The sequence below is a fragment of the Morone saxatilis genome, unplaced genomic scaffold (assembly GCF_004916995.1).
Source record: "Morone saxatilis isolate NCDOM2014 unplaced genomic scaffold, NCSU_SB_2.0 Contig19, whole genome shotgun sequence".
Classification (NCBI taxonomy): domain Eukaryota; kingdom Metazoa; phylum Chordata; class Actinopteri; family Moronidae; genus Morone; species Morone saxatilis.
The window spans coordinates 25535960-25548891 of record NW_023339751.1 but is presented as its reverse complement, the minus strand read 5'-3'; the positions used below and the strand labels follow the sequence as shown (position 1 = coordinate 25548891).

General features: G+C 39.8%; 2 protein-coding genes across 3 annotated transcripts; one reads left to right on the top strand and one right to left on the bottom strand.

The window, feature by feature from the left end:
• Positions 1–514: 514 nt before the first annotated feature.
• On the bottom strand, positions 515–8151 carry LOC118329410 (steroid 17-alpha-hydroxylase/17,20 lyase). The gene is made up of 8 exons (XM_035663573.1): positions 6669–8151; positions 6433–6571; positions 5052–5287; positions 4514–4600; positions 3797–4015; positions 2890–3059; positions 2661–2764; positions 515–1431 (listed from the first exon to the last, which is right to left on the bottom strand). Exons 1-8 carry the CDS (start codon positions 6975–6977, stop codon positions 1154–1156), a joined length of 1542 nt encoding a protein of 513 aa, XP_035519466.1. The 5' UTR covers positions 6978–8151; the 3' UTR covers positions 515–1153.
• borcs7 (BLOC-1 related complex subunit 7) lies at positions 8138–10600 on the top strand. 2 transcript variants are annotated; one of them, XM_035663575.1, is made up of 5 exons: positions 8138–8311; positions 9714–9776; positions 9979–10022; positions 10138–10158; positions 10292–10600. In XM_035663575.1, the coding sequence occupies exons 1-5, from the start codon at positions 8180–8182 to the stop codon at positions 10341–10343; spliced, it is 312 nt and encodes a 103-aa protein (XP_035519468.1). In that variant the 5' UTR covers positions 8138–8179; the 3' UTR covers positions 10344–10600. The 2 variants fall into 2 exon arrangements, with proteins under 2 accessions (XP_035519468.1, XP_035519469.1); XM_035663576.1 differs by lacking the exon at positions 10138–10158.
• The last annotated feature ends 2332 nt before the right edge of the window (positions 10601–12932 follow it).

Here is a 12932-nt window from a genome sequence, read left to right as displayed (position 1 = left end):
ATGAAAACAACCGATCAGAGCCAAGAAAGATATAAAGACGATTTAGGTTGGAAGCTTGATGATAGTTGATTGTTGAGTTTCATTCCCAGGCTCCCAAAGTGCCTGTATTTGCTGTCCTGGGAATGACCATTGATAGTATATATAATGGACAGAGCTTCCGGGTCTGTGAAGTAAAACCAATGCCAGAAACCTGCATTGTATACAAAGGCCGGCAGGGGGCAGATCCACTGGCTGCAATAAAAAACGATACCATGCATGTTAATGAGCATTATCAGTGAGTTCGTCCAGCTCAAAGCACCAAACCCAGATCAAACTAGGCAGTGCTGATCAAATATGAAGCTAAATTCTGTTACTGCGTTGACTCACAGTCATGTACATCCAGTCTCTGTTTGTTGTGTATGACCAAATTTACAAAGACTAAAACTTAAGACATTTCCTATTTTATTTTGTTTTGTAAGTACACAATATTGTTTTCATTTTTATTTCAGTTAACTAAAATTATTTGACACCTTTTAGTTTAGTTTTAGTTAACTATAATAACCTTGCATCAAATTGTGGGTAAGGCCTCTATTAACCACAGAGAAAACCTTATAGAATGGAAACATGCCTTTATTTTTATTATTTCATCCATTTTATAAATGTATTTGATCTTATTTTAGTAAGAACCCTCCCTGTTTTCTAATATGCTCCTGTTTGAACTTGGACTGCCAAGATGGCGACGGCCAGAGCCAAAGCTTCACAACACCTCTTCAGAGACCTATGGGTGACATCACGGAGACTACATCCATTTTTATTTATATAGTCTTTGGCCTAGCAAGTACAGGAAAGGAGGAAGTTGACCAAGGTTCTGGTTGAGAGGCTGCAGGAATTACAGTTATTTGTATAGAGAAGTGTGTTTCCTATTGGTATGTAGGCCCTCCTCTAGCCTGAGATTATTTAGTGAAGTGCAGCAGAGAGAACTTGTTCAAATACTGTATATCAGACCCAAAGGTTTATTTTATAAATAGAGTTCAGAACTGTTGGTAAGATAGTGTTACTAGAATTACTTATTAGAAATAATAATAAAAGTCATGCATAAAAAGAAGAAATGTCCAGTTCACAGACTCTCAGGTCACAACTGAGAGCCACTGTTCTCGAGAACATGTGGCCAGCCTCAACATGCCTGGCACTTCGTCTTCCAGCCCGGTCTGGGCTCGGCGTTCACCTTGTACTTGGCAGGCTGGAGGACCACGCCAAACTTGCCCTCCAGACTGGGCATAGGGTGGCCCGGTGGGACGGAGAGGGTGAAGCGCTGTAGGATCCAGGTCAGAAAGAGGAAGAGCTCCATCTTGGCCAAGGCCTCGCCCAGGCACACCCTGACCCCAGCGCCGAACGGCAGGTAGCTGGACGACGGGATGATCAGACCAGTGCCGTCACTGTCCAAGAACCGACCTGGGAGAGGGAATCAGAATCAACACACACACAACTCTTACAATCAGGGTCCAACTAGTGCTGTTCATGGAGCTAAGTTGCTGCTAGCTCATATTTGGTCCACATTTGAAAAATAGTTAATAGTTTATATTAGTTAATATTTCTTTGCATTTTTTTGTAACATTTAGGAGGCTCTACTGCCAGAAATGGAATATAATATTGATAGGTATATTTTCATTAGTGTATAATCACTAAGAACTGTTATGTTGTTGTTACGGTAGAATGAGGCATTTTTATCTACAGGCACCATGGAGTCTGCCATGTTTAATTGCCATGTTTCTACAGTAGCCCAGAACAGACAAACCAAACACCGTAGTTTCTCCTATGCATTTCACAGCCCGTTTTCATTCACAGGTCATCAAATACAGGCCCGAGCAGTGTTTTGTTGGTTGCAACCTGAAACTGGCTAGATTCCACTAAATCCTACACACCTTAACTAGCATTTTGCTAACATTAGTGTAACCAGCAAGCTGACTTGATGTAGATAAGCTAATTAGCTAATAAATGTACTACACTACTATCTACTAATAACCTTGCTACAGAGCAAAACGGTAGCTAATGATTATCTAGCTAGTTAGCTAGCGTTTTGCTTACATTCACTTTTATGTTTTAACGATCTTTAAAATGTGGTTGTCTTTACAACACAAAAAATAGCACAAAGCATATCTAAGTACAGGAAAGGAGAAAGTTGACTGAGGTTTGGACTGTGGCTTGCTCAACTGTTATTGGAGCATGTTTTGCGTTTTGTGGCCACCATAGTTTCTCCTTTGCGCTTGTGAGGGAAGGGTGAAGCGAGGGAGTTGCGATCTGCAACTACACTGCTAAATGCCATTAAATCCTACACACTGGACCTTGTAAGAGTCAGTTCATCTAAATAAATAAAATAATAAAAGTGCATAATTTATCTATTTAGTTTTGTTTGTCCAGGATTTCAGGTATACCCCCATACGCCCAATGGCAACGAACATTCCCATTCTACACCTCATTTCCTTAGTTCCTTAATAACAGTAGCCAGACAAGGCTTTATCCTTGTATCATCATTAATCCCATTCTTTGTGGAGTTCAGCAAAAAACTGACTTCAATTACCAATTCATTTCAATTCAATTAACCCTTTTCCCAGCAGACATGATGAAAAGGCCTATTGGCTCTATAAGTGACACATAACAATTACACTGAAGTTTCCTCTCACCAGGGTCAAAGTGCTCAGGGTTTTTCCATTCCTTCTCGTCATGGTGCAGAGACCACAGGTTGATGATAACTCGACTTCCTTTCCTCACTGTGAAATCCCCAATGCTGAGGGAGAGAGAGGGGAGGTTATAGGGACGGTCTTCTCTCAGGTTTAATGTTAGCAGGTTTGAAATTCCCCTGTGCATGAAACAAATATTCCAAACATTCCATCCTGGCAGCATTGAGCGTACCTGCTGTCACTGAGGGCCACATGGGGGATGAGTAGAGGGGCCACAGGGCGAATCCGTAACACCTCCCTGATGGTGGCCTCCAGGTAGGGCAGACTGCCTCTGTCACTGAGCTGAGGTGACCGGTCCACACCCACCTTACTGTCCAGCTCCTCCTGGATACGCCTCTGCACCTAAACAGACACACACACACACACAGTCAGAGATATCCATATTCTGCAAACATTATTTTTGGGCATTTTCAACCTTTATTGCATAGTGGGGAGTAAATGAGAGGAGACCGTGGGGTATGATATGCAACAAGGGTTCACATTGTCATTGTGGTTATGTGGTATGCACTTTCACAATTAAAGTCATAGCAGTAGCATCTAGTGGACCACAGAGGAACTGCAGTTTCAGGCAGTTAAGATTGACTTCTCCACATGTTTAAAAAGGTCAATTTTAAACCCAAACTCTAACTGAATTCAGAGAGTCAAGTGTGTTGAGGACTAGAGAGGAGAATACAGCCAAATTCTTCGGATCCATTCAAGTATAATGGTAAATGGACCTGTACTTATATACTTGTATAGCGCCTTTCTAGTCTTTCCGACCACTCAAACCCGCTTGTTAACTACGTTGCACATTCACCCTTCACACAAACATTCACGGCAAAGTCCATCGAACAGAAAACCTAAACTCATTCATACACATTCACACACGATGCATATGCATCGGGGAGCAATTTGGGTTCAGTATCATTGCTCAAGGATACGTTCGACCACGTGGCAGGAGGACCGGTTTCGATCGAAACACAACCTTCCGATTGGGACGACCGCTCTTGCCTCTGAGCCACAGCCGCTAAACCTTATACATCACAGGGAAACCCCCCTCTACCCAAATCAAATACACACTGCTGCCGCTCCAGCCTCACCTGCGGGTGGTGAATGAGGTAGGTGACGGCCCATTTGAGCACGGTGGTGGTGGTTTCCACACCCGCTCCAAAGATGTCTCCTACAGTCATGAGGAGGTGGTCGTCACTGAGGCCTACGGATTCTGCACTGATCTCTGCCGTGTTGTTGTTCTCCGCACTGCGCTTGGCTCTCAGCAGAGCGTCCAGCAGGTCTCTCTGAACATGGTCACTGTAGTCTGCCTGGGAGAGAAGGAGCACCGTGTCACTGTACAGCACACACACTCATGGTATACAGTATTTCATTGGGTTTGCATTTAGCAGATAGAACAACTTAAAATGACTGCCACAGTGAAGTATGTCAGTATTTGTGTATCACAATAATAATAAGTTAGGAAAACACGTAGGAACCTTGACGAGTTAGTATCAGTGCAACCTCTGTGGCTGCAAATGAAGTAACAAAAACTACAGAACCTCTAGCAGCCACTTGAGCTGGCTCCAGAAATGAGTCAATCTCCATGAGGCCCCATGTTAAAATGCTCAACCTTACAGCAAAATTATGTTTACAGAGAAATTCTCCATTTCTTCATAACTGGTGACAAATTTCCTTTGTAAGATGTTCTAGTCACAGATTGTGGGCATATGGGGACTTGCCAACTATAGTACATCACCATTAAATCTAAACCATCTTTATCACATTAATGACAGGAAAGGATATTATTAGCAAAAGGGCGACTGTACCTTGTGTTCTTCGTATTGCTTCTGTAGAAGTTTGTCTCTAATTGAAACACACTCCTTTAGAAGACGCAGATCGGCATTGGGAAATATCTGTGAAAGAGACAGACATCATTCATTTGTTTTATATATACAGGGTGATATTTTATGTAATTAATGTATATATGTGTACATATATATCTAAACATATAGATAGAAATACACCGATCAGCCATAACATTATGGCCACCTGGGCACCCTTGGCTCTGATTGGTGGATTTTGTTCGGGCTTGGTGGAGTCTTGCAAATGCCATTAGGAGCACTAGGAGGAGCCAGAGGAACCTGATTTATCTGTCTTATGTTCTACTGTTAGAATATAGTGAAAGTTTCAGGGATTTATGGGAAATGTAGTCCTATACCATTAAGACAGTGTCTAGTAATCATTTATAGATACACAGCAAACAGCAGTTGTAATTAGGTATTAATAATACTGATAAAAGACTGATGAATGGTGCTCCTGTATGTTCCTATGTTTTCTTGCTTATTCAGAGTGTTCACGTCCTACCTGTAACCAGGGGAAGATGTCTACCAGGCTGTCCTTTGCCACAGTGTCCACGATGCCCTGGCTGTAGCGCAGCATGGCCTCGAACTCGGGGTCCCCCTTGCGGTAGGACGAATTGAAGCACAGTGAGCAGATGACGTTGGTGACAGCCCGCGTCAGCTCAGGAGACAGGTCCAGGGCCAGTTCAGCAGCCGCTGCCTCGGACAGGACGGAGCACAGAGACTGAGCCTCTGCACAGACTAAGCAGAACACAGGAACAATAATGTGCGTCTCTGATATGTATTTTCTACACACAAAAAAGACTCCCTATTTGAGAGCATTTTGTCACCTCTGCGTCATTTTTATTTTTAGGTTTGAAGATTAAAAAATCGTAGTCAAACAATGATCAAACTATGATCACTATTTAATTACAATCAATCAAAATGGCCTATTCTTCCTTTGTTGTTCCAACTTCCATAACAGTGATTAAAGTTCAAATATTCTATTACTCCAAAGGGTGGCATGAAGACTTTAATGGGAGGCAGAAATATATGCTGATTTAATCACAAACAATCACATATATTAATATTTACTTCGAAAAGCCCATAGGAATGGCAATCAACAGTCACCAATCGTTCTCACCTGATTGGTGGTCTGAAATGTCATTAGGAGCACTAGGAGGAGCCAGAGGACCCAGATTGTTTCACAGAATATTTGTCTCATGTTCTACTGTCAGGATATAGTGAAAGTTTCAGCAAATATGACTAAATATGAATTGAAATATGAAATATTTTTATATTTAAAAAAAATAGAAAATATGTTTTTGTTTTTTAAATGAATCTAAATGTGTTAAATTTGACAGCATTTGACACCAAACTGGGGTGGCCAGGCATTTTTTAGGAATGGTAGCTGCCACAAACTGGATGTTGTTTAACTGTTAATCATATAAAAGTGGATATAATAGTGGATGTTACAATATTTTCATACAGTTGAACTGTCTGTGTTTAGTTTGATTTAGTCAAGTTTTCACTGTAGCTACTTTAACCACATAGAGAGGCAAAAGCTGGATGTTCCAACCATTTATCTGTTACTTTAGTGATCTATTTCAGTGGTTCCCAACCTTTTTCCTGAAGGGACCCTTTACTAACATTGAGTAAACTGACCCCTGACTCAGTGATTTTATGGATATCATATTCAATAATAACAATAAAAATAGAGAACAACTGATAAACTGTACAATTAACACAATAACTGCAGGAAGTTTGTGTAAAACGCTTTGTGAATATAGCTTGTGTTCAGGTCACTGACTATCTGTATGGATAAATACTTCTAGAAGTGTGTACAATTTAGAACCCTTTTGATAAGTGAGAGGAATCATAATTGGAGGAGTGCAGAGTGAACTTACTGATCTTCTCGATGGAGGCTGAGCCCTCTCCAAACATGCACAGAGCTCCATGGACTATTTTCCTGTGGAACCTCCAGGTAGCGCTGTAGTCTCCAAACGCGATGTCTTTCCCATCTCTGGTCAGAACATCTGTGGTTACCTTCATCACACACAGGACAGGAACAGAGAAGGAAAAGACATACATGAGTACTGCTGCTAGCAAGAGGAGGAAGACAATGAGGAGGAGGAATACCCACAGTTCTGGGTCTTCCTGCAAATATCTTCCCCTTCTTCAGCAGCACTTCTTTGGCGTGTGCGTGCTGGTTGACGACGATGACACAGTGGGAGCCCATCATCAGGGAGTACGTCTGTCCATATTTCCCCTGCAGTTCTTTGAAAAGCACATGAGGAGGGTGAGGGCTCCGCAGGCTCAGCAGACTGCCGATCAGAGGTAGCGCTGGGAGGCGGGGGGGCTCCTGGGGACCAGACCTCCTGAACTTCCACTGTAGCACCAACAAAGCAAGGCCCACGAACAAAAACACACACGAGCACAGAAACCAAGCCATATCCGTATAGCAGAGGAAGGTCCTGAGAGAGAAGGGGTAGGGGGGAGTCTGGTTCAGAGGCCAAGCATGGCAGAGAGGAGCTGTGCAGGAAGGCCTAGAGCTGCTGCAGGGCCACGCTTTTATTCAGCTCCTTCAATGTCAAATCCTTGAGTCTGAATATTTAAGGCTGGGCCAATTTAAACAAGATAAGATGATTCATTGAATCCTTGCAGAGAACCATGACGAAACAGATCCACATGACAGAGACTGTGAGAGCGGAGTCAACAGTGCTAGGAAGTACATCACTGTACTGACGTGCAGCTTTGACGTATTTGTACTTTACCTGAGCAGGGACGCTGTGAGTCAGTCAGAGCTGGGGGTGCAGAGAGATCATCAGACTAAATGCTAAATTCTTTACATTCATGGTTTTTGCATTCATTTAAATGGCCAGTAACATGTATAGCCTATTTAATAGTAATAGTGTACAGTGTGTACATATAAATCCCAGTAAAAAAAGGAGAAAGTCATTATAAGTTGGTGGTGGTTTTTATTATGTCAGATTTTAGGGGGTACTGCAGCCCCCCACAGAACCCCTACTGTACTCGAGTACTCAAGTTTCTGCTCCAACTACTGGAACCACTTATCTATTGCAACAGTTTATCCATTACATTTAGCTCTTCTATCTCCTCTGCTTGTTTTCTAACTTGTTATCACACAATCCTTTTCACAAACACCTAAATGTATTATTAATAAAGAGGATCTGTGGATGTGTTTTAATCAAATCATTTATTTAATCAGTTGATCTACTTTAAAATCTCTCCATGAATCTCCAGCAACAGCAGCAGTACACCCTGGGGTAAGAGTGGGCCCCTCAGCTTTGTCAGATACAGTTTGCAGAATCAGTGACTTCCTTTAAATCACTTCTTGAATCCATTTTTATAGACTTGCTTTTATGTGATGTTGTATTTTTACATCTATTGTATTTTGTTTCTCTAGTGCTTCATTTTTGTATTTTGGCATTCATTTATATATTTTTTCATATTTTATTCAATTTTGTTTTTTATAGCTATCACTTCCATCACTACCATCCTTATCATTTATCATCAGTGACTCAGTGTCCTTCTACCATATTTATTTCATCTTGTTGATTATTTCTGTCTTGCCTAGACGCGTTGGTCTCTGTTTTGGCCCTTCCCACGCACCGTCGTTAGCCAAAACAGAAAATGGCTTCAGCAGAGTCCCAGCCGCGATTCGGCCAGTCTGTCAAAGGTTTATTATCCGAAAAAGTGGGCTCCTGTAGCGGGGACGTGATCGCACTGACCCGCCAGGTGCTGAAGGGATCCCGCAGTCAGGAGGTAAATAAAAACATTACAGCTAGCTGTTGTTGCTAACAGCTTCACTAAAGTATTCCTACTAAGCTAACGTAGCTAACCCGCGAAAGAACAAACGGAAACACCACTAGAACCGTCTTTTGTTGTCAAAATAAAAGCATTTCAAGTACACCGTGACGTAATTGCCATTGACTCTATCAGTACGGATTTATTTTGAAACGTGAGCTGTGAGCTTTATTACCGTTTGCTTGATCCAGCTAGCTGCTAGCAGGTTAGCTAAACTTACTCGGTTACGTTAGTTAGGTTATTAAAATGCAACTGAACATTAACTTTAGGGTAATCTTTTAAATGGTAAACTAAACTAAACCCACTGTCGTAGAGAAAGTGCTAGCATTAGCATTCCTTTTTAAACCTTTTATTTGAAAAACAGTTATAATATATAATACCAGTGTTGTTTACAGGTCGAGGTTTTCTGTATAAAATAGTGAAAACAAGAGAAACAAGAGCAGTGTAAGCAGACAGAATATTGAAGAGTTTTGGTAAAAAAAAAAAAATTTAAATGGAAAAATATATGTTCAGATCCGTTTGTTTAAATGTAATATATGATGGTAACTTCTTCAAAAATGTTGTTTTATGAATGTAAAATTTAGCTAAAACAGTGACCAAATGAATGATAGATGTGCTTTGTGGGAGGAATTAAAATTGGGGAATATTTATAACAAATCATGTTTTCTTTTCCAAAACATATTTTAAGATCCAACTGAAAATCTGCCCAAAATATCCCCACATGTACACACTGAGTGACTGTTGGTTAACTTCATTAAAGCTAGTTTAATTCAAACGATTAACAGCAAAGTAATCTGCGGCTATTCTGTTAATGTTAATAGTTAATGGATTAATAGTTTGAGTCATTTGTCAAGCAGTTGAAGCACAATAAACTGAGTATTTCTGAGTTTGAAACTTTTTGTCTGACAGAAACAAGCACATTGAAGCAGTATAAAACCACTGGCAGAGCCCGACCCATATGGGATTTTTCACACTGATACATATTTTAAAGCTGAAAAAATACCAATATGGTGGCTGATATAGTGAATGTTTGAGCTGGAACCAAAGTGGATTGTGCGGGGTCAGCCCTATGTTCCCACATTTCTAAGAAGGGTTAGGGTTAGGGTTAGAAGAAGGGATTTGAATCTGATACAAATTTATGAAAAAGCAAATGTGGGAACATAGGCACTTTCCCGATTGTGCAACATGTTGAAATATTCCTAAATCATTATTGAACATATATGTTGTTAAAGTTAAACGATTCTAGTTGACATCGCTGAGAGCTGCTTCTTCTCTCTCACTCTGTGCTGTTTAATATCAGCCGAGCGATATATCAGTCATGCTTTACAAATGAATCAGTTGTCGTATTGTTCCTACCCAGCTTCTTGGTCAAGCAGCGAGAAATATGGTGATTCAGGAGGATGCCATCCTGCACTCTGAGGATGTAAGTATGAAAATATTCCACAGTCAGCGAACACACTGTTGATTGTATTTATTGCTGATAATGGGAAATGTATATTATTGTATATTAATTATCGTGATAATTAAATTAGAGCAGTCCATAATAATAATAATAATAAGTGATATGCTGCTCTGTGATTCTCTAAGATGGCACAACTCAACATCAGTATCATCTTGTCTTCCAGAGTCTTAGAAAGATGTCCATCATTACCACACATTTACAATACCAGTGAGTACCAATCAGCTGTTTGTGAATACAAATATGTGAAAACTCTTGTTCAAACTGGAATATTGAAAGATTGTGTGTGTGTGTGTGTGTGTGTGTGTCTGTGTGTTGCACTAAGGCAGGAGGCCATCCAGAAGAAGTAAGTCTAATCTCTGCGTTCTGTTTATGCCTGAGTAGAAGCGGCTGACATCACTGTCTCAGCAGTAAGCCATAACACAAACTGATGACGTGCACTGACTCTCCTGTGTGTGTGCTCTACTTCCACCCTCTAGTGTGGAACACTCGAAAAACCTGCAGGACCAGCTGAGACACCTGCTGAAGTGATCCCCCCCCAACCTCTGGAGACTCAGCAGGAGTCTAACGTTGGACCACATCTGCCATATTTATACAGTGTAAATGCTGGCTTCTACATAGGGACTGATCGATGAGCTGACAGTGGAGTGCTGCTCTGTATCAGACGCAGTGCCTGTGTGCAAAGCAAGGAGTATGTAAAAAGTTTACTTGAGTTATGGAAAATGTTTATGATCAATTGTATTACGTTAATTTATTAAATACCTTGTCTGCCTCATCTTGGCTCCTCATACTGCCACAATTTAATGGTTTTTGGTGCTTTTAGGTTGTCAAAAGTCCTCTTTACTAATAAATGTTATTTTAAAGATTGTTAATAAGTAAAGTTGAAGATTTATAGGTGAATGTCATATTATTGGTTGAAATAGGTTAGTTTATGCTTACGTGAGCACACGTCACATTTTGTTTTACAGGAAAACACAATGTTTGGATTTTGATATAAAAATAAGTAAAAAAAAAAAGTTTTTGTATATTTTGTTGGCATACATTGTTAAATAGGGGTAAACTATATCTGAGGATGCAATCTTAAAGGGTTAAAATTAAATTTTTCATTTCACCTGGACTTTAAAGGTCCAGTCTGTAACATTAAGGAGAATCTATTGTCAGATATGGAATATAATGTTCATAGGTTTTTGAAGGGTTTGAAATAAAAGTAGTATTTTGTACTGTAACTTTTGAACAAAAGCCTGTACAATGGATCAACCAGACAGCCAACTAAAAGGGCAGAAAGAGACAAGGATCCATCTGAGTAACAGTTCAATAAGAACATAAGCCATCAGCAGTCATTGGGAAAGAAACTGGAAACTTTAGCATCATTTTAGACTTCATTTTTGCCATTTAGACTTTTGAGAGGACGGTTATTAAAAAAAAAAAAATCACCATTCTTGAATAAGATAAAAACTATGAACTGGGAGGAGGTTTTGGCAGGGACACAGAGTCCACAGAGCTTGTGGTCCAAGGCTGGAGCAGATCCTGCAGCCTGCCGGAACCCACAAACACGGTGATCTTGGCTATGTGTGTCACATTTGGGTACGTTTGAACAAAACGTACCTACTTACAGGACACTGATTTGTATTTAGGTGCATTAACATTTAAACTTTGTGACTGCTTTAATGTTTAAGCAGTGTGCCACCTAAGTTTATTTTATTGACTCATTGTCTTTAAGTTGAAAGATGACAATATCCGGTTTTGTATAATAATTCGGAACCTCCTAAAAAATACGTCCCATTTTTTTTATTCATCGATTAATTGTGAATTGTTTTTTCCAGTTTTTGTATTTATATTAAGATTAGTTTATGCATTTAGTAGTTATCTGACTTAAGTTATCACTATAATCATGAGTATTAAGTTAGTTTCTGGTTTATACCATATGATTCGTAAATTTGGTTGGATAATAATTGGCAATGAGTGTAAGTATCTTAGTTGTATGGGGCTAATTTAGCCTCCGCCCTTTGTAATATTTTATCCTATAATAAAAAATGTTATCTTGCGCCAAATTAAATTGAAGTGTTCATGCTAAGATTGTGGCGGTAATACATTTATTAACTACTGTTAAGGCAGTCATTTTCCTCAAACATTTGATAAGCTAAAACTCATTCAGTTTATATTAGAATGTGAGAAGAAGCTCCTTTAAAAGCGAGAACCCACAAAGGGCCCCTGCCTACTGTGGGCTGCATCCTCAGCACTCATTTGTGTGGGGGATAAATGGGAGCTATAGGACTAAACGTATCAGCCAGGCACTGAAGGCCTAAACAGTCTGCTTGACCATATTGTTTGTTTTGCTGACATGGCATCTCCTGAGTGGCCCACGAAATCGTGTTCAGTTAGTACGGTGAGAGCCGACACACACAAGGTATTGGCAAGCCATTTTAACATTTAGATCAGTCTAGACTTGATATGGTATGCAGATATTCTCCCTAATTCAGTTGTGTTGTCTGTGTTTGCCTAGGGCTAAAAAGAAGCATTTTAGATTTATCGCAACTATACATTCCTTCCTAATCATCAATTGTCATTATTCAAAGCTATCCACAAAAGACATGTCTTTCCTAGACTAAATGATGTCCACTTTTGCCATTCATGTGTTAGTGGGGTTATTCTATTACGGATATTGATACATTGCAGTTCAGATATCCACTATGTGAATTTTACGGATACCCCCTGCAGTGAAGTTGGAGAAGGTCTGTAATATTCCAGTTATAGGATACTACAATTTATTTGATGTCTGCACAGTCATAACTCCCTGTCAAGATATATTGCTGTAAATTTTCACCATCTAATTTCAAAGATATTGTAACATGGAGTCCTTTACAGATTACTACTTAAAATTAAGTTTTGACTAGCGTTAATGAGACGTTTCATGCGTTAATGAGTTATCTGTTAACTGGATTTGGACTAGTTAAGCCGAAAAAGGCGTGTGAGAATATCTCAAAACATGAGTTAGGAGAGTACATAATTTAACTGTTAATTTATCTATATTGAGTTTGATTTATCTTGAAAATGAAGGTTTTCTGATTTATAGAATCATTTACTGCATCTGCTCTATTCTGCCTATTATCAAAATGTAAA

Excerpts from the sequence above, each read along its gene's own strand:
- LOC118329410 (XM_035663573.1), bottom strand. The coding sequence starts at position 6,977 with ATGGCTTGGTTTCTGTGCTCGTGTGTGTTTTTGTTCGTGGGCCTTGCT. Across the intron at positions 4,601-5,051 it reads ACATCTTCCCCTGGTTACAG|ATATTTCCCAATGCCGATCT; the intron begins GTAGGACGTGAA and ends TCTCTTTCACAG. Across the intron at positions 4,016-4,513 it reads AGCAATACGAAGAACACAAG|GCAGACTACAGTGACCATGT; the intron begins GTACAGTCGCCC and ends CTTCTCTCCCAG.
- borcs7 (XM_035663575.1), top strand. The coding sequence starts at position 8,180 with ATGGCTTCAGCAGAGTCCCAGCCGCGATTCGGCCAGTCTGTCAAAGGT. Across the intron at positions 8,312-9,713 it reads AGGGATCCCGCAGTCAGGAG|CTTCTTGGTCAAGCAGCGAG; the intron begins GTAAATAAAAAC and ends GTTCCTACCCAG. Across the intron at positions 10,023-10,137 it reads ACCACACATTTACAATACCA|GCAGGAGGCCATCCAGAAGA; the intron begins GTGAGTACCAAT and ends TGTTGCACTAAG.